Raw genomic sequence first — 22,089 nt, forward strand, 5'->3', positions numbered from 1 at the left:
TAGTTCAAAGCCATCTGAAGTAGAAATATTCACTAGATTTCATCTGAAAAATGATCAGCAAAAAGGCAGGCCATGAGCATGGCTTAAGTAATAGATTGCAGTACTATCTCCCAAAAGAAAGAAAGAAGGAAAGGGGAAAAAATGAAATACAGAGAGAAGAAAAGAAGGGAAGGAAGAAAGGGCAGTAGGGAGGAAGGAGGGAGGGGGAGGGAGGGGGTAAGGAGAGGACATGAAAAAGCTCCCGTCAACTTTTTTACTTTTTATATCAAATATAAACAGTTGGTGAGGGGGGAAATTTCTCTACAGAAGGCCAGATAATATAGATAAACAAGATTCAAAAAAAATATCATTTTATAACCTCCAGGAAAATTCTAGGTTCAAGCAGAAGAACTGGTGGTTCTAAATGTACTGGGATTTAAAATTGAATAGTAAAGATACTCAAATGATTTATACCATTAATTGCTAACAAAACAGTATGATTACAATGATGAGATATAGACAAAGTTTAGCTTTGTCATAATAAGGCAAACTGAGAGGATGTGATTGTCTCATCAAGATGCCAGAGAAAGCCAGGCACTGGAGACTCAGGACTGTAATACTAGCCTCTCAGGAAGCTGAGCTCTGAGGATCACAGTTTGAAGCCAGGAAAGTCTGTGAGACTCTTATCTACAATAAACAACCAGAAAACCAGAAATAGAGCTGTGGCTCAAAGTGGTAAATTCCAAGCCTTGAGTAAGGAATAGAGCTCAGGCCCTTAGTTCAAGCACCAACCAACAAATACTATATGGCATTAATATATATATATAGTATTCTTGTAAAATGTTTTCACTTAGTCTGAATACTGAGGCAAATCAAACTCAGAACAGAATATATTCTTCAAGATTATCTGTCCTTCTCCAGGATATAAAACAAAAGCCATATAATGAGTGATTGTTGTCCTTAATGCACTATGTTATCTCTCATCTCTTTTGCTGTCTCTTGGTTATCTCATATTGTTACAGTATTTCACTTTGTTATCTGATATATTGTATATATGCATATTTGGTTATGTGAAATAGGATAGGGAAGGGGGGAAAACAAGATGAGGGGTGGGGGTGGGGAGGAAATGGGGACCAAGACATGAGAAAGGGTATCAATATTTGTGAAGTAATGTACCTTCTATCTGATGAATATAATGTAACCCTTCTATTAATTGCAATAAAAATATATGGAAAGAAAAAAAGATTATCTGTCCTTGACATTCCCAATGTCTTTGTAAATGACAACTATAAAAAGTCAGATGATTTTGCTGGGTATTGTTTGATGGCCGTGCCCTTGCCTAGCATGCATGAGGAACTGTGTTCCATCATCAGCAATGCTTCAAAAAAATCTGTAAAGGGTACCAATGTTTGTGAAGTAATGCACCTTCTATCTGGTGAATATAATGTAACCCTTCTATTAATTACAATAAAAAAAACTGTAAAAGACAACAGGATTGACACAAGCAAACACACTGGTCCTGTTCTAACATGTGAACAGAGAATTAAAAATGATGTTATATAGAACATTTGGGGAACACTAGTAATATGGACTGAATCAATATTAACATAATCACTGGTTCAATAATTCTAGCTTCTCAGGAGGCTAGGATCCATGGATTGAGGTTTGAAGCCAAAGTGGGCGGTAAAATTGGTGAGATTATGACCTCCAATTCACCACCACCAAGCCAGAAGTAGAGATGGGGCTTAAGTGGTAGAACAGTAGCTTTGAGTGAAAACTCCAAGGAAGAGTTTGAAGCCCTGAGTTAAAATCCCAGTACCAAAACAAACATATTATACATATATATGTAATGTATAAAGTATACAACTATTATATTAACATTAACATATACATATATGCATGTGTTTATATATGCATGTATTTTTCAATAAACTGCAACTTTCACAATGTATGTCAGTCTTGATGATGTTTGAAGCACTCAAAAAAATATGACATGACTTACCTCTCCAGTGGCATAGAAGTCATTTTGTCCATACTCAGGAAACAACTGGAAAAACTGAGTTAGCGCACTACAAAAAGGAGAGTCATAAAAATATATATATAAATGAATCAGAACCATTTCATACTATGCTATTAAGTTCCAGACTGGAAAATACACTATTTACTTTGAACCCCAATAGGGTATTCTTTGCAGTATTTTAAAAGTAGACAAAAAACCCACACAGGCTAACTCTGTATTATTAAGTTTAATAGTAAACATCACCACTGTGGGCACATTTCCAAATTTGGGGTCACCATTTTGGATTATCCAGCTGTGGAGGGAACCATGAGAACACTTACTACTTAGCACACTTTTTGTTCCCATTGACCCAGTTTCATGAAGAGGACAGGGAATTTTAATTGCTTACTAACCATTAGGGTGAGGAACGCTGATTATTTCTAATAGTTTCTAGAATATTAGGGTTCTAATAAGAGCAGCAAATCTGCAAAATGACTACATTCTAAACTGAATCTAGAAAGCGAGCACAAATATTGGAGTAAATATACAGTAGCCTCTGTGCTCAAAAAGAAAGGAAAAGAAATCACATTAGCTAAAAAAAAAAAAAATGTCAGCAGCCTCTTCAGTGAGTTATACTGAAATTCACTTAGACTCAAGGAATCCTCTCAGAATAATATTAAAAAGAGAAGACTTTTGAATGATTCTCTATTGGACCAAAATCTTTTCAAAAAGAAAGGACAAAACCTGATGAAATTTCGGTGTTCCATGAAAAATCTTTTGACTTGGACCATAATGCCTAAGAAGCGCGCGTGCGCATGTGTGTGTGTGTGTGTGTGTGTGTGTGTGTGTGTGTGTGTGTGTGTGTGTGTGTTTGTGTGTGCAGCTTCCTGCTGATAAAATAAAAGCTACAAACCATCCAGGGAAGATGAAGAGAAAGGAGTCTCTGAAAATCCAGGAAAGGGCAAAAGTTCAAGGGTTACAGAGAGGCAAAACTGAAGCAATACATCCACTATGATCCTGGCTGTACTTCATTTTCAAAGCTTCTATAAAAATTCACGATGAACCCCTACTGAAGAGTTTGGATGCACTCTTCTATTTATTATTTATAATAGCAACCATTTATTATAGCTACTAAATTGGGGAAGTTGCATTTTATCGCTTTCCTCTTAGCTCTGGTGATAAGCTGCTTTTAGAGATGAGATAAAAATAGGAGTTTATTCTCCACCTTTCCTTCTCCATCTTCAGAATAAAAATGACTTCTCTTTCTCTTTCCCTGCTTGCTAGAGTGGTACTAGGTAATTTGAGGTAGTAAATTTAATTGAGTTTTATGTTTCACCTTACAACTTATATGCTTATAGTATTTGTTGGGGATTTATTAAGATTGACACATTTAACAAGCAAAAATAAAGAGTGTACAATTAAATTTGATATACTGTGAACAACAGAAAATATTCTGGTATAACTATATTGAAACATTTCCTACAACATACATAAACTAAAAATACATTTCATTGTTTAGCTGATAATCAGATTTAACAGGGTATTCTGTGTGTGTGTGTGTGTGTGTGTGTGTGTGTGATGAGTGTTTTGTCAGTATGGGCATTTGTACTCATGACTGAGCTTATTTGCTTGAATTACACTCTATCACTTTAAGCACGCCTCAAGTTTAGTGTTGTTTTTTGATTAATTGGAGATGGAATGTCAAGGACATTTCTGCCCTAGCTGGCTTCAAGTGGAGATCCAACAGGTCTCAGTTTTCTGACTAGCTAAGATTACAAGCATGAGCCACCACTAGCACTGCATTCTATGATTTATCTGATACTTTAAAGGGAAGGGAATTATCTCCCATATTTCTTCAAGCTCAGAAACGCCAGGCTTCTCTAAAGTTTTTAAACAAGAGTCTAGTTGAAGAAGTTGTCAGAATTTTAATTTCCCAGAAAAATAATTTTAATGGAATTTGTTTATTTCAGCACCAGCTTGAATTAAAAATGAAAATGTAAAATGGTATATTTTAAAATGAAAATGGTAAATTTAGTAAGTTAGATTAGCATGCACCACTTGATCAGTTAACTATATTTTAGATAGTGCCAGTTAGTTCTGATGGAGGAAAGCATAATGACATAAATGATATGCAGGAAGATCAAGGCTTCAGTTACGGTTTGAATCTTTCATTTTTTAATTTAAAATTTCATTATCCTTAAGTAGTCATACAATGGGGCTTCATTTCAACATGTCAGTTCATGAATACAATGCCTCTCCATCAACACCACCCCTTCATCATTCTCCCACATCTCTCCCAGCCTTACCCATCACCTCATGATTTGGATCTTAGCTGTCCCTTTCCACTCATTAGCTGGAGGCTTGCAGGGAAGAAATGGTCAGAGCTGGGGCCTTTGGAAGGTGAAGGATCATGAGTGTTTCAACCTCATATGTGAATTCATAGCTTCCTGGGCTATTGGAAGTAGTAGAAAGTTGAGGGGATAGGGCCTAGGAGGAGAAAGTAAGTCACTGGAGGTGTGGACTTGAAAGGTGTCTTTTGGTCTCCGCTCTGCCTCTTTTTCTTCCTATGCCCTGGATGCCACTAGATGAGAGTCTTGCTCCTCCATGCCCCCCATCATGATGTCTAGAGACTTAGAAGCCAAGTGATCACAGATGGAATCCTCTTATGCATGAGGCCAAAGGAAATATCTTCTTGTTTAAAGTGATTTTCCCTGGCACGTTGTCCCACATTCCAAAAGAAAGCCAAGCAAGTGTGGCTATAGCTACTCACCATGGCTGAAACACTCTGGGAACAAGAATCAGAGTGGTTTTGGGATGTTGGAGCACCCAGAGGGAATCCTTCCCATTTGTTCCACCTCTCAGGGAGCTGCAAGGTCCCGAAGCTCTCTCATGCAATGCGAGTTGCATGGGTGGGAAGATAGGTCTGAGCAATCACAATGTGTCTTATCAAGAGCCAACATGGAGATAAACAGTAGCGGGACCTCTATTAGGCTTTGAGAAGAAAACCTCAGAGGCAATTCTGGACTCTGCCAGGTCACTGCTGACGGCCTACCACCTGCATCAGGATCAGTGTCTAGCTCAGAGTGTGGACCCACAGAGGGGGCAAGGCATAGGACACCGGCATCTGCCATGATGTCCAAACTGAAGTTAGTACATTTATTATGAGTTAGTATTTTCTAGATAGTTGTGGCTCACTATTATACTTTGAATAAGGGGAAATAAAACAAAATTTAACATCTTGCTAGTGGAAACTTTTATTATTGCACACACACACACACACACACACACAGAGGTGCATGCAGAGCTAAAATGTAAATGCTAAATTCTTCTTTAGGAGTCTATTAATTGCAGCCAGGCACTACTAATAGCAAATAGGAATGGGATTTTCAGATCTGGATTTTAGGGTGAGAAGAAGAAAGGTCTGCTCTTTAAACTTGTAGTAGCTCTTGTACACATTTCAAAGAGACCTTATTCCAGACACCCATCTGGAAAGCCAGAGAGAAGAAATTCAGTTACAAAAGGAAACGAAGAGTGTAAACCATAAAGGAAACAGCTGAAATCAGTTTTCTGCACTACTCTTGATTAGCTATTTTCCAGTTCTAAGAGCCTGAAGCAAAGAGGGGGGGGCGAGGGAGGGAGGGAGGAAGAGAGAGAGAGACAGAGACAGAGACAGAGAGACAGAGAGAGAGAGAGAGAGAGAGAGAGAGAGACAGAGAGAGAGAGAGAGAGAGAGAGACAGAGAGAGAGAGAGAGAGAGAGAGAGAATGGGAACTAAAACAGCTATAAACAATGGATGCTTTGAAATAGGTTCCCCTTACTTGTCATGGAAGAGGGTACCCATGTTAGCAGTAAATATCCACACTGAGGGGCAATTAGAAGCTGGAAGCATCTTTGGGGGAGGGGGCTTTGCCATGGTCTGTCTTACAGGGGATTGATGAATTCCTTTATACAGAAACTCTGCCCTCAGGGTGTTTGCTAGTTAAACAACTGAGCTTGTTTGGATTTAAGCCAGAAGAGAGGAGTGTGTGTGTGTGTGTGTGTGTGTGTGTGTGTGTGTGTGTGTGTGTGTAGTGGGGGTAGGTTTCCTATTGGAAGAGTGACAGAAAATAGTGCTAAATCAGAGACACAGCTCTTGAATAAACTTTTTAGGATAACCATCACAGTCATGTCTATAGAGGAAAGTGCTGGAGTTAGGAGGAAGAAAAGGGATGGCCTGTAGGAATGAGTTTCCACTGTACCAGAGAACACAGGATTGAATGCAAATATTAAAAACCGTAAGACATTGCAGGTGCTGATGGCTCAGGCTTGTAATCCTTGCTACTAAGGAGGCTCTGATTTGAAGATCATGATTTGAAGCCAGTCTGGGCAGGAAAGTCCATAAAAGGTAAAATGGAGGTGTGGTTCATATGGTAGCGCTCTAGTGTTAAGAGGAAAAAAAGCTAAGGGATAGTGTCCAGGTTCTGAGTTCATGCCCCAGTGTTGGGTTGCACACACACACACACACACACACAAACACACACACGTGTGCACAGACATACATATAACCCACAAGATACGAAAAATGAAAATGAAGAAGACAATAATCATATTCTTTTCTAAGCTAGCACAGGATATAAGATGTCTTTAGAGAAATAATTTGGAAATTTCTTCTCCATTTCCTTCCCTGCCAGCCACCAATCTGCTCGACTGTTATGAGCATAAAGATGTGAAGGTAGAGCAAAAGATAATGATGTGAAAATACTAACATAATGAATATGATATGGAAATACTAAATGAATGTGATTGGAAAATACTAATATAATGAATATAGTTAAAATGAAAAACAATGGTATGAAATACAGCTACAATATTTAAAGAAATATATTGGCAATACAAACTTGTATCTAAAGGAGATACAAGCCGATGCTTGACCATAACCATAGGAACTGTCAGGAGCATGGCTTACAAGATAGAGCAGTCATAAAATACCTAAGAGCCCAGACACCTGGGCATAGGAGATAGAGCAATAGTACCAGCACATCTCTGGGCACCACCAATCAAGGGCATAACCAATCCGAATCAAACAAGGAGTTTGGGCCAGAGAAGAGCAAGCCAAGGACTCAGAATGCAGGACAGCACTTCTGCTGGTCTTAACTGAGACTGTGGTTCAAGGATCTTTGGCTATGCAGAAGCTGCTCCTTGCCTGAGAGGACTGAGGAGGACCTAGACTCCTTGTGCATCCCCCGAACTCACACCTCTGCAGGACTGAGAGCTGCATCTAACATCTGACAGGCAAGCCCTGTTCTATTTTGGGACTAAGAAATGCTAGAGAGGTGAGTCCAGTGGGGGTGCTGCACAGGCAAATTAGGACTAGAATATAGTAATTAGAATATAGTGTCAACTCTGCTAAGCTATGTTAAATCAATAACCTATGTTGCATCATATTACCTGCCTATTGCTGAATTATTTCGCCTGCTCAGACATCTACTCTCCTTTAAGAAAAAAAGAAGAGCAAGGGGGAAAGCTTTTGTCAGATATCAGAAAACTCTGACTCCTATCCAATGCACTTTCCTTTTAAGATTGGCTGTTTGCTTACCAGGAATTAGCTGAGGTAAATAGGTGGGGGTGAGGGTGGGGGAAGGAGCCATAGACTATCATGATGTTGAATCACTGGCACCCCAGCAACTTAAAAGAATTCAGGACTTGATCTTCAGTAACAATTTGTAGATCGGAAAAAATCTGACCAAATAACACAGGTCAACTTATTTTTAAGACTGCACCAAAAATAGCTGTAATGGATGCGAGAGAGGAAAAAAAAAAAAAGAAACCGTTCACCCTGCTCAATCTTATTTTTTTTTCTGTAGAAAAAAGAAAAGTTTTGTAAGATGAAAGAAAGAAAGAGAAGGACTGGCTCATTAGTTGTTTTCAACCTGGAAAATGTGACGAAGAGAAGCTACAGGGTGAGAAATTGTCTTTGAAAGTCTTTCCTAGGACCACTGGTGGGTTCTAGGAAAGAAGACAATGAACAGATGTCTGAAAAGATGCTGCTGACTGGAAATGCAAAGGAAAACCTAGGTTCAGAGAACAAGAAAAACGTGCAGACTATCTGGTTGGAAAGTAGTTTGAAACTAATCTTTAGTTGAAAACTATCCTGTGGCAACTTTATTGTCTCTTAAAGGACAAAAATTATAATTATGACTTAAAATCTTAGCTCCCGAGGCTAGGAGTTTAGCCTAGTGGTAGAGTGCTTGCCTAGCATGCACAAAGACCCGGGTTCGATTCCTCAGTACTACATACATAGAAAAACATCAAAAGTGGCGCTGAGGCTCAAGTGGTAGAGCTCTAGCCTTGAGAAAACCAAGGACAGTGCTCAGGCCCTGAGCTCAAGCCCAGGACTGGCAAAATAATAATAATAATGATGATGATGATGAGAATAAATCTTAGCTCCCCTTGGAACTCTGCTTTCTCTGATGGTCACTCACACAATTATCAATAATAAGAATAAAGTAGTAAAGTAGAGAAGAGACTGTGTGTGTGTGTGTGTGTGTGTGTGTGTGTGTGTGTGTGTGTGTGTGTATGCTCCTCATGTCAAAATACATTTAACAGTTTCAGAAACTGGACAATAAAGACCAATCATTGCTAGATGCTAGTGGCTCATAGCTGTAATCCTAGAGTAGTCTGGAGACTAAGATCTGAAGATTATGGTTCAAAACCAGCCCAGGCAGGAAAGTCCTGGAGACTCTTATCTCCAATTAACCACCAGAAGAGTGTCACTGTGGTTCAGACTCTAAGCTCAAGCCTCATGACTGATCAAGAGGAAAGAGAGAAAGAAAGAAAGAAAGAAAGAAAGAAAGAAAGAAAGAAAGAAAGAAAGAAAGAAAGAAAGAAAGACAGAGAGACAGAGAGACAGAGAGAGAAAGAAAGAAAGAGAGAGAAAGAAAGAAAGAGAGAGAGAGAAAGAAAGAAAGAAAGAAAGAAAGAAAGAAAGAAAGAAAGAAAGAAAGAAGGAAGGAAAGAAAGAGAGAGAAAGAAAGAAAGAAAGAAAGAAGGAAAAATAGGAAGAGATCAAATATTAATAATCTTACCACCTGAAGAACTTTCCTATAGAGATAGAAAAATGGTTACTCTGAACCAGCCAGGCGAAAAACAAGCTCTTTACCTGTATAAATCTCGTGCCACATCATCTTCACTGACTGCATATCCATGGCTACTATTAGTAAAACTGAAGCCTGTGCCCACCTGAAAGGAAATCAATAAGCAAGTGTCAGCACAGAGGCATACATTCCTGGTAGGTCTTGAATGAGAACACACAGCGAGAAGTAACTTCATTTATTCTGAAGACACTGGGCTTTTCCATTACCCCAGGTGTTTGTAGCATCCTCCTGTGAGGAGGAAAATTTCATCTTCCTTGGTCTTGGTTTTTGAAACCTGTGCATGTATGACTGTCTCTGGGTTGGATATAAAAGATATTTGTGTGTGGTTTTCTTCTTTTATTTGTGAGAAAAAAACAATGGCCATTATACCATTTTATCTTCAGTAAAGAGTTTAAAAATAAAACTAATTTAAAGATAATATTGCTTTAATACATAGACAAGAAGTTTGAAAAATAAGATTATTGTATGTAATAGTGGCATATTTCTAGAAATTCACAGACAATTGAGCTATAAATTGAAATAAGGAGCTATGAGTGATTTTGTATGAACGATTTGGGTAGGGAATTTATTCTATGTAAGATATACAGGCATTTTTTAAAAAAACATTTCCCTAAACAAACAGCTAAACATAGTATTTAATTCACCTTCTATTTAAATAAGTAATTATATACTAGGAAAATGTACAGTTGGTATGTCAAGATGGAAGGCAAGTATGTTTTCTTCTCCCTGTTTACTTGTTTTCTCTTTGAACCATATGCAAGGAGAGTTCAAGTAAAGATACCCTACACCTCTCGAAACAGACCCTTACTTTTTCTTTTGTACCTGCTGAAATCATTTCAGGGAAAACTTATAAAGAAAATATCACTTTCTCTTTCAAAATAAGATGTTGCCTTGATAAAAGAAGGACATCAGCTTTGGCTTTTTATACCTAGAAAGTTACATGAAAGATGAGGGATTTTCAGATAACTAGTGAAGACATAAATCTCATTTCCTGGATGCTACAGTCCAGGAATTATGATGTTTCAAAAGGTGAAAACTGAGGAAAGAAGAGAAGGGAGCCAAGATTCCCAAGCTCAAAGATAAAATAAACAAAATAACAGAAAAGCAAAATCTCAGAAAGGAGTTTCCATTCTATTTTTTTTTTTTTGCAAGTCCTGGACTTGAGCTCAGGGCCTGAGCACTGTTCTTGGACTTTCTCAAGCTTAGAGCTCTACCACTTGAGCCTCATCACCACTTGCACCTTTTTTCTATGTATGTGGTACCGAGGAATCAAACCCTGGTCTCTGGGCATGCGAGGCAAGCACTTTACCACTAGCCCAAACTCCCAGCCCCTACATTCTGTTTATGTTTAAACATAAACAACCCTATTTCCATTTTTAAAATTTTATTGTAAAGGTGATATACATGGAGTAACAGTTACATAAGCAAGGTAATTAGTCCATTTCTTTTTGAGCAATGTTACTCACTCCCTTGATTTCTCTGCTTTCCCAACCCTCTTGACTCCCCTCCCCGCAAGTTGTAAAGTTCATTTCTGACTTAGTGTCTAGGGATATATATATATATAATATTATATTATAATATATTTTATATTATAGAAGTCTATGCTTGCATCAGAAAGAACGACTTCTCCCCACTCGATAGGAAGTGGAAAGAGTTGGAAAAATCATATTAAGTGAAACAAGCCAGACCCAAAGAAACAGAGGCTCCATGGTTTCCCTCATTTGTAATAATTAGTACATGCATAGGCTAGTTCCAGCAGAGGTTCACAATAGCCAAATAGCTATGTGCATATGACCACATAAAATGATACAAATCAATATGATCTCTACAATAGGGGACCAAGAGTGTTTTGTGGGTGTTTGTGGTTTTGTTTTCTTTTTTCTTTATTTTTAGTGTACTGTTTGCAGTTACTTCTTTTGTCTTTCTTTTTTTTTTCTCATCCTGCTTATTCTCCATGATCACTGTTCCTGGATTTGGTATCCTTTGTCTTGTATATAAGTTTATCTGATTTGGGTTGGGGAAAGCAATCACAGAAATGCTAGAACAAAAGATGAACCAATGTAACACCTATCTCTATTTGTTTTAGAATAGAATCACACATTGCTTTAAATAGAGCCATACATTGTTCACAAAGCCAGATGTCATTCAAAGTCATTATGTTGTACAGTCGTAGACCTTGAAATAGTCATACATTACAGTCATACATTGCTTAATGGTGAAGGTGCTTCCGTGAATTCCATGTTGTAAGAATATGAAGAGTACACTTACATGCCCCCAGACAACACAGTGTTTCCTGTGCCTTTACTGCTGTACTGGGTACAGCAGCAGGTTGCTGCAGCATAATGATAAGCACTGGAGTATCTAAACATACCTAAACACTGAACAAGTATAGTGAAAATACTAAATGACAGGAATATTTTAGCTCTATTACTATTTTAGAGGACCATTGTTGATCAAAATATCATTATTTAGCACATAATTATAATTACTCAAAAGGAAAATAGACATGACAGGCCAGCACTAGTATTTTAGAATGTTGTGAGGTACTCACTGGATTATCAATATAAAGCATGGAAAATGTAGTGGTCCAAGAGAAGTTCCTGGCACGAACTATGAAAATAAAGAGTGAGTTAGATTGAGTGGCATGGAAACTTTCAAGGTAAGACTTTACTTGGTTCAGAATCCAGAACAACCCTCTGCCCCCTCAGGAAGAAGAATCAGGCACCACATCTGGACCTTCCTTCCCTACCCTGTCTTCTTCTCCCCTCCTCTCCCCTCTGCTCCCCTGCTCTCCTCTCCTTTCCTTCACTTTTTTTTCTACCCAGGAGGTTTCTACATCTAAAGTGGAAACCTGGAAACCAAACCCCCATGGAAATGGCTCATGAAAAACCGATGTAATCATGCCTACCTTTCCAGTTCATCAATCATTCCACCGCCCCCACCCCAGTCCTCTTGTTCCCTTCTTCCCACCAACACGAGGAGAACAACTTCGATAAAATTGGCCAGTCACAAATGAGTTCACACTGGGAATTCTGACCAAGAGGAAATAAACAATCTCTTTCGAGAAAGATGATGGAGAGGACCCTGGGTTCCAGTCAAATGTTGCTTTCTCCTTTCCTTCCTCCCAATCACCCTCAGCCATCGATCTCTCTGCCCCACTATTTAAATGACTGAACTACAGACAATGTTCCATTTGTGTGAATAACTAGAGATATAATTCCCTCATTAGGCCCATGTGCAAGGATTCTGCCAAGTAGTAATATAAATATTAACTGTTTTTGTAAACCAAGAATACTTGAGTTAGCAGCAGACTATGAACATAGCATCAAACCTTTCATCCAAATTTCAAGCCAGGCTGGAAATTCATTCTCATAGATCCCCCTTCTTGAATAGACATTGCCAGAGAGTTGTGTTTTTATAATCCAGAACTCTTAAGCTATTCCCAGTCGTTTAGAATTCATTCTCAATTAGTTTTGGGGAAGATATAAGATCCAGGTAAAATACTCTGCACAGGAAATACAATTCAAACGTCACTTACTGCTCATGTTCTTGGTGACAAGATAAGGTCCATGCTCCACAAAAAGTCCAAACATGGATGAACCTCCCGGGCCTCCCTGAAGCCAGAGGACGACTGGAGCTTCATTTGGGTCTGTCTAGAGGGAACAGAGGGACCAGTGACAATCCACAGTGTGCCCTGACACCAGGCATCACTGAGATCTAGAGGGCGGGATGCTGCCTTCCAAGGCAAGATGAGTAGGTCACAGGAGGAGGGGAAACTAAGGCATGTGGAGGCTATACCCAAGAACCTGGATGACAAGCACAACAGGCACGGAAGGCTTCTCTCCTCTACTCACCAAATGTCTGACCTAGGGTGCTGGTGGGGCGAGTAGGGTCTGGACTGCAGCCTTGCTGTGAGTGGCCAACTTTGATGATCGCTTCTAAGCACTAGAAAATTCAGTGACATAACTGAAGGGCTTGGAATTATGGCTAGTGTATAATAAAAACATGGGAAGAATGAATGACTACTATAATTGTAAGGGTATTTGCAGGAAAACTCTTATATATGTGTCCTCGAAGTATGTTTGTGGTAACCTTGAAGAGAAAAAAAAATTGGAAGTCAGGAACCAGTGGTTCACACCTGTAATCCTAGCTACTCAGGTGGTAGAGATCTGAGGATTACGGATCAAAGCCAGCCCAGGAAGGACACTCTTCAATAAATACTCAGAAAAAAAAAGGCAGAAATGCATGGTGACTCAAGTAGTAGAGTGATAGCATGGGGCAAAAAGCAGCTCAGAGATAGCACTCAGGCCCAGAGTTCAGGCCTCAGGACTGGAGAGGGGAAAAAATGGAAACTGATGAAATGCCCACCAGCATGATTACAAATAAATGAATAAATAAATGCATCAATCAAGAGATATTTAGTGTACATACAGCAGCAACCACAAGAAAAGGAAAACAGGTCGAAATAGTAGGATCTCAGGTCCACACCAGGCTTTCCAATCAATGCTTGAAACTTCAATGTCAACAACAGCATCAGGAGCAAGTGTGGAGCAGGAGCCTCACAGACCAGGTGGATTCAAACCCAGGCTTTAGTGGCCCCAAGCTGGGCGAGTACAGGCAGCTGCCGATGCCTCATGTTGCTAAATCGTAACATAGGCATCAAGCCTCACAGCCTACAAGGTGCGCATGATGGAAGGATTAGATAACTTCTCATAACATCCAGAAATGGTATGCGATATGTGTTCTGCCAATGTTAATTAATACTGCAATGGGTAAATTCTAGAAACTGATAAATGGCTTGAGTAGGAAATGGCAGAGTAAGGTTGTCTGGTGGATTTTCCTTGCTTTTTTCAGTCTGCATGTTCCTTAGCCACTTCTTCACTATTTAGTTCTCCTGATTCAAGTATTTGTATAAATAAATCACATGGATAATCACAGGATGGAGCAGGTCTGCCTGATACATCAGACTAAGAAACAGTAAAGGTAGCTTTTCAGAGCTGCTGTCCTCCGGTCATGGGAATCAGGCATGTGGCTGGTCTGCTTGATCACATGACAGTCATAATATCCTGGTCCTCTGCTTTTTCCAACTTCAGTTTCCTCAGCCGACAAATGGCTTCTAATCTTTACCTCATAGCCTCTCTGAGCCATTGCCTAAAATGTATGCATGAAATAATGTTGAAAATACTAAGATGCTAATAAACAAGAGTAACCAGCTCTGTGCCATCCTGCCAGGAGCCCTGGTGGGTGTTTTGTTTGAAGATTCTTGTAATGTTTTCCTCTCCTTAGATCCTCCAGTGCTATTTAATGATAAGTACCAGGACCACTTTCTTTTTTATTTTATTTTTTTAATATTTTTTATTGTAATTAATAAAAGGGTTACATGATATTTGCCAGATAGAAAGTGCCTTTCTACTTATAAACACTCAGCAGTGAGGCCAAATTCCAAATACTAGAAGGTAGAAAAACTGTGGGTTCCAGAAAGAAGCTATCCCTGTTCCTCTCAGCTTGTGGGAAGGTAAGATGCGGGGGGGTCATTAGTTCCGAGGAACAGCCAGGCCCCCACTTGAATTCCTGTGGCTGCCACGAGCTACTGTGAGCTAATACTTTTCTAGTTCAACTACTTATTAAAATGATGTGGAGGGCTTTTTAACAAATATTTCTGCATGGGCACAAACCCCAAAGACTGTAATTCTTATGGCCTGGAGTAGGAGCAGGAGCCCTCAGTCTTTCTTGAAAGCTCCTTAAGAGGTTCTCACGTGACTGCAGGATTGAGAATCTGTGCTGTTTACAGATTGTATACACCCTTTAGGATGCCCATGGCCTCTGGTCTTCACCCACCTCTCTATTTTTCCATAGGCCTCTATGTTCCTTCCTGTGACCTGATAGGATGAAAGGAATCTCTGGACTCTCAAGAGAAAAAAAAATAATGTGAGAGGCCTCATGACAAACATCCCCATGGCAAACATCTTTCTTAGGCAATTATGAAGCATCAGGCACAGGATTCTTGGAATGCTGGAATAGTAAGAGCATAAGTGTACACATCTCCAACCTCAGGTGACCTGGCTCATTATCAGGTGCTTTTTCCTGAAGGAGGTGCATGAGTCTCAGGGCCATGAGGCAGCCTGGTTTTTCCCCTCCCCCCACCACACATCTGTTTTTGAACTTGAACCAATCAAGCAGCTTGGGAAAGAATGCCACCCTTATTTGCAAACACTTGTACCGGAGTATGAAGATATACATAGTTAATGCTAAATACTCAAGAGTTCATTGTAGTGTATCATGAAGACTATCAGTGTCAGTATGTCTTATGCCATCACTTCTTTTCACATCTTAGTATGATTCAAAGTGTATATGAACAAACTTAATTCGTACATTAACTTTTTCAAGTTTTAACATTTGTTTGTAATGTTTATTATGAGCACTTATTCTTAACTAAAGTTTTTTTTAAAATATATTTTAAAAAATACTCTTAGCAATCTGGCTCCTACAGATAGCTATAGAATGCTTATTTTTCTAGATGTTTTCTTACCTGTTTTTAAGTGATAGCTCTGATTACTTTTTCTCATGGAGTGCAGAGACATTAAACAAGTAACTGTCTAGCTGGGTACGTGTGGCATCAGATTTAATAGGTTTCTTATTATGAGGTACATAATACCCTACCAACAAATATTTATATTAAGAAAAATAAACATATAATTGAGAAGAAAATTAACCTTTATTAATGAGTTATAGATCAGAGTACTAATGCAAGAACTAATGATCAAAATGAATGAATGGATAGAGAAATTCTAAACACTCCAGAGACAGCAAAGGAATCTAAGTCTTTTATGTGAAAAGTCTCCCTAATAACAAAAAGGGAGGGACCCCACTTCTCACAAATCTGGGTCCTTACTCAGTAAACAGAAACTGTCATGGTTTTGCCTTAGATACCTTTCAAATGGCGACCTCTAGTGGCCAATAGATGAATTTGGCCTCACCTTCCCTGACTTGTTCCAGCCTAGAAGGAAGGTTAGATTTCCTGCAAAAGCAAATTTCACTACTTCCCATACTAGCACATTTCAAGGTTTATTCACAAAGATGGCAGGAAAATCTACTCTATGTCTTTAGTAATGATCATTTGAAGTAAATGCAACTATATTAGTAATAATCTGCTCCAATCCTTTCCAGCAGAGAGTTTTGATGGACTGTCACTTCATGCTCTGAGCCGTTTTCTCTTTTTTTCTTTTTTTCACTTTCATCTCCTATTCTACAAGATCCAAGACTCTCCTTGGCATTTGAGAAAAACAGACAAGAAGAACAGACATTCTTCTCAAGCCATATGTGCGTCATTGAAACAATGATTCAATATGATATTGGTGGAGGCTCAAGACAGGTTTAATTCAGTACATTCAAGCAATATGAGTGTGTTTTACCCAGAAGGTTTTCTTGGGGTGTCCTAGAGAAATTCAGGTGTCTTAGCAAATATTAGGCAGACTTCGCACCAAGGAGTCACTCAAAGCAGTCAGGCATCTGCCAATCCTCAAGTCTGATTCATCCTATAGCCAATCCTTTGTCTCTGCCCCAGTAAAGAACACCAGACTTGGTGAGCAACAGCAGCTAGAAAACTTCTAACAGATCCATATCAATAGCAATACTCAAAATTAGGCATGCAATTAATAAATTAATTAAGGCCTTTTCTCCTTTGTATAGGCAGAGGCAGGCCATTTGCCTGGTTAAAGTAACGTGTTCTATATTAATTGAAGTCAGCAGTTCTCTCAAGTAAATGTCTCTAAATTCCCCCAAGTATGTTTGAATATATTTGAACTTTGCTTTACAGATCTAGTTCCACTGACACTCAGCTGCCATGCTAATGCTGTTAATCAAGGCAGAATGTTCAATTTAAAGCAATTAGTTTTGAAACTAGCATGGTATCTAATATCATTTTAATTCTATGCACACACTCCCAGCCTATATGAACAACTTGCTTAAAACATCTGTGTTTTAAGGGAATCTTACTTGTGGGCCCTCCTCCTGTATTGTGATCACTCATGTGGAGAGTAAGCTTTTGCAATTACCTTAAAATAATCCTGTTCAAGGCTCCCTCTTATAATTCTCATGTTCTCCCTAATTCTTTTTTGTAACCATTGCAGATTTTTTTTCTTGTTTTTATTGTCAGGGTAATGTATAGCTGGGTTACAGCTACATTTGCCAAGTAGTAGGTACATTACTTCTAATACATTGATACCCTTTGGTATATTGTATATATGTTTATTTGTTTATTTGAAATAAGAAAGGAAATGGGGGAAACAAGATAATTGGGAGTGAGTGGGGGAGGGAAATAAGGACAACGATCTAATTCTGATCAACCTTTGACTTGCCTCATCCATTTGAAATGCCTATATAGGACCATAGACTCTTTGACTCATTTTCTGTTCTCACCTTCTTACTGGCTCTCATTCTTTCATGCAGGAGTTAGAATAGCTTCTCCCTTTGTGCCTCCTGCCAGAAAGCTGCACTTTAGAAAGAACAGGGGATAAAGAAGTCATACTTTTCTTTTTAGGTGCTCAAGAAAAAAATAGCTGAGAAGGACTGGGAATGTAGCTTAGTGGTAGAGTGCTTGCCTAGCATTCATGAAGCCGTAGGTTCAATTCCTCAGTACCACATAAACAGGAAAAGCCAGAAGTTGTGTGTAGTTATAGAGTACTAGCCCTGGGAAAAAGAAGCTCAGGGACAGTGACCAGTCATTGAGTTCAAGTCCCAAGACTTACAACAAAAGAAGAAAATGGCTGGGAAGTTTACTTAGCTCTCCATTTCATTTTCCAAATCGGCACACAAGGATTTTGGCACAATTCAAATACACCCATGAAATGTGCATTTTTCGTTTCTTTTTTCTCTTCCATGTTTCCCCCTTTCTTCCTTTTTTTCCTCCCTTCCCTTCCCTGCTTTCCCTTTCCTTCACACCCTCCCCTTCCCCCCCCCCAACAGTATCAGGGATTAACCTCTGGGCCTTGATTGATTCCTGAGCTTTTTACTCAAAGAGGGCACTAACACTTAAGCCACGCCTCCACGTCTGGATCTTTACTAGTGAACTGGAACTAAGAATCTCATGGACTTTTCTGCCTTAGCTTTGAATTGTGATCCTCACATTTCCACTGCCTGAGTATCTAGAGTTACAGGTGGGAGCCACCATACCCAGCTTTTAGCTCTGTTCTGTTTGTCTCACATCTCCTCTGTTCTTTCGGATTCCTAATGCCATAAGCATATGCAAAGAGAGACACAGAGGGAAGTGTGAACAAGATGTCTGCCACCTCTGGTATTTGCTGCCTGCCAGTGGGTCTGTAACCACCCATAATAGACACATTTTATGAAATCTATCCTCTTACATACTTTTTCTAAGAATGGAGTTCCCATGAATCATAGAAAAGGTCAATATATCACAGGAACAAGAATCTCAGTCTTCCCCAACTGGTCCAAGGAAGAACCCAAACACTTTCAGGAAGAGGTTGGGCTAATCCTTGTACATGGCATGATGTACAAAGACTTGGAGAATGTAGTGTGGCCTACTCACTCAAGTTCCAGGAGGAGCAAAGTACACTGAGCTGCAAAGAAAGAAGAAAGTAGCAACTGATGCTGTCGTCTTGTACAGAGCAGGGCTGAAGACGGGGAGTTAGATGACACCTGAGGCCTTTTCAGAAAGATTTTGGTTTTATAAGGAGAGCAGCTAATTTCCTGCCCCAGGTTATTTAAAGGAAGAGAGAAGTGGTAGCTAAATATCTTAGGGCCCCAAACATAAGATAAAAAAAATCACACAGTAACTTTTATTTGTAATTCTAGCTTATAACACCCTAACTTCTGTTCTAAATCTCATTGATTTCTCTGGCTTCAGTTGGCATGGGATCAGAGACCCCCCCACACACACACATTGGGAAAAGGTGGGAATGGATTGCTAGTAAGCATACCCCTCTAACAGCCTCAGAGATGACTCAAGACCAGCATGAAGGGCAGATCCTGTATCCTTTAAGGAACAGGAAACCGCAGGGAGTAAACTATAAATATGTAAAAAGGATTCTAAAGAACCTCACCTAAGGGAGAGTACTCATGGGTAGACAAATTCACAAGAAGAAGGTAGGGGTAATTGCCAAGGCTGTAGCCCAGACTTCGTTGAGAGAGGTGGGGGGGGGCGGTCCCTTGGGTGGCAAAGTTCACTGAATTGCCTGGTCTGAAAATATCCAAGTTTGGTGAGAGGGTTGCAGAGATCAGGGCTGTGAGGGGCCTGTCCTATTGAATGGTATCCAGCTGGTGGGAGGTCTGTAGTTTGGTGATTTTCTAGACCAGAGTCAGGGCTCTGCTAAAGGTCTTGGGAGGTCTGGATGCTTAGCTACAGCAGGGTACTACTGGGTACTTCTATGTACAGACTGACTGGACAGCCAGGTAAAGAAAAAGAAAAACACTGGAGAGCAAACAGGAAGAGACGCCAACTTCTTCCTGCTATGTCCTACCAGCGCCCTCTACTGACAAATCTGCACATCAGCCTCACTGATGTTACTTGCTCACTAAGTTGGAGCAAGTAAAGGAGAATTTGAGCTGAGGCAAGATAACAACACACACTCAAAAACTGGCATAGAAGACACCACTTGGTAGGTTCTCATTCTAAAGAGTAGGAAATAGATCCCAGTCATGAGATACCATAGTTACAGCAGCAAAGAATTAGTCATTCTAATTGAGGAACATCTCTCCAAAATGAAGAGGCTGAAAACAACAATAATAATATACTAGCCCTCCTGCTTCCCGAAGAGTTAGCAGTTTGGGACACCTGGCTGGGGATTCCGGGTCAAAATATCTCATGGGGTTGCCGTCAGCATATTATCAACAGGGTTTCAGTCCTCTGGAGGCTTGACTGGGCCTGGAAGAGCCTATTGCAAGGTTGGTGCTAGCTGGAAGGTGGAGGCTTCATTTCCTCTGAATGTGAGCTCCTCTACCTGGCTTCTTCCTGCAAGGCACCAGTTTCCCTCTGAAAGTGTGATTGAGAGACAAGGTAGATGCAACATGGCCTTCTATAATATAGGCAAGAAGTGACCTACCACCAATTCTGCTATTGGGTAATGATTACAAAGGCCGGCCTTGGTTCACTGCTGAAGGAAGCCACACCAAGAACATGGACCGAGATCCTTAGAGAGTATCTTGGAGGAAACAGACATCAAGAGCACATTCACTCAACTCTCACTATGCTTTGGGATTCTAGGATGTTCTTATACCAGAGGTAGCACATTTAAGCATGCCTGCAGACACAGATAAAGTACTGCAGTGTGTAAGACTGGGCCAGGAATCTATACACCAACATCTTCAATTCTTTATAAGACAATGAAATCCCACAGTGTAGCAATGCCCTCTTCCAAGTGAAACAGATAGGAATTGCAGGCCTAGACTTCAAATTCCGGTGTCCTAATATCCAGTTCTCTTTTCTCAAATGTAAACCTACTCACTGGCTGTTCTGAGATCACTGTGCATATCTGATAAATATTGATTTCTTGATCTCTCATACCCTGAACTGGGATATCTGTTGTAGTTCATTTTTCATTGTTGTTTTTGTAGGTGTGACAGTACTGGATCTCAAATTCAGGTCCACTTGCTCTCACTCTTATTTTTCTGATCAAGGCTGGTGTTCTACTGCTTCAACAACAACTCATTTCTGAGTATTTGGTAGTTGACTGGGAATAAAGGTCTCATGGATCTGAGGATCAACCTGCAATCCTCACTGATCTTCAGGTCTCAGCCTCCTGAGAAGCTAGGATGATAGGAATGAGCTACCAGTGCCCACCATGCAACTATGGCCATTTTTAAGCTTCCCAGGTAGTTCTGATGAGCAGTAGCAAGTTTCCAATCCCTGTTCTATCCCATTTGGCCGCCTCTCTTTTGTAAGAAATTCTGATTGCCAGAGGAGGCAGTCTGCCTGACATGAGATGTCAGCCCAATAGGGACTGACCTCACAACTTCATTTCCTCTCTGGGTATGCTGTCTTGTAGACTTCCCAGTGCACTTTGGAATGTTATATCGCACCCTATAGCAGAAGATGCCTTGTTTGGAATCAGAGCACCAAAGCTTTGGCTTTCCCCTTCACTGGATGGTTGATTCCAGGCTCTGTTAGCCTAAACCTGGCTTCTCATACACTGCCCCCTAGATGACTTGCATGCCTCACTGTGAAACCAACAAAGAGGTTCTAGAAATTCTGGCCATTTCCTTGATCAGAGGAATAAGATGAGACCTTTAGGAAACAGGGTTAGGATTAAGTCTGAATGTCTGAGGTTTGAATCTATGACCTTCAAGGTGCTATTTGGATGCTAATATCACACATTCACTCAAATGAATCTAAGTTACTTATATTCCTATAGCTTCTTTGAGGCTTGAACTCCTTGAGCATTTTTTTTTTTTTTGGTCAGTCATGGGGCTGAGTCCTGTCCCTGAGCTCTTCAGCTCAAGGCTACCACCCTACCCCTGGCCTGGGCGCTGTCCCTGAGTTCTTTAGCTCAAGGCTACTCTCTTACGCCTTGAGTTACATAGCGACTTTCCATTTTCTGGTAGTTAATTGGAGATAAGTGTCTCACGGACTTTAGTGCTCGGTCTGGCTTTGAACCTCAATTCTCAGATCTCAGCTTCTTGAGTAACTAGAATTACAAGTGTGAGCCACTACACCCGGCTCCTTGAACATTTTTGTTCAAGGCAAACACTCTACCATTTGATGCACAGCTTTTTGCTGGTTCTCTAGAGGTTAAAGTCTTACATGGACTTTCCTTCCTGGGATTTGCTTCAAGCTATGACCTTCAAATCTTAGCTTCCTGAGTAGCTAGGATTACAGACATGAGCCACCAATGCCTGGCTATCCTATCTTCTTATCAAAATAGTTTCTTTCTCTTTCTGCCAAGAGGGAAGATAATTTTTAAAGCTAATAATCTATGTGTGTTGTTCTTTTTTTTTTTTTTTTTTGCCAGTCCTGGGCTTGAG

General features: G+C 40.0%; 1 protein-coding gene across 1 annotated transcript in view; it reads right to left on the reverse strand.

Annotated features, from left to right (window-relative positions):
• The window catches only part of Cpvl (carboxypeptidase vitellogenic like), a 111,035-nt gene that overhangs the window by 78,432 nt on the left and 10,514 nt on the right, over window positions 1–22,089 (reverse strand). Inside the window, exons 3-6 of the mRNA XM_090332318.1 lie at window positions 12,650–12,764; window positions 11,663–11,721; window positions 9,117–9,196; window positions 1,982–2,048 (exon numbers count right to left, since the gene is read on the reverse strand). Of these exons, the coding sequence (XP_090188444.1) occupies window positions 1,982–2,048; window positions 9,117–9,196; window positions 11,663–11,721; window positions 12,650–12,764 (321 nt within the window). The remainder of the gene's footprint in view (window positions 1–1,981; window positions 2,049–9,116; window positions 9,197–11,662; window positions 11,722–12,649; window positions 12,765–22,089) is intronic.

The sequence above is a fragment of the Megascapheus bottae genome, chromosome 5 (assembly GCF_031878675.1).
Source record: "Megascapheus bottae isolate mThoBot1 chromosome 5, mThoBot2.hap1, whole genome shotgun sequence".
Lineage (NCBI taxonomy): Eukaryota > Metazoa > Chordata > Mammalia > Rodentia > Geomyidae > Megascapheus > Megascapheus bottae.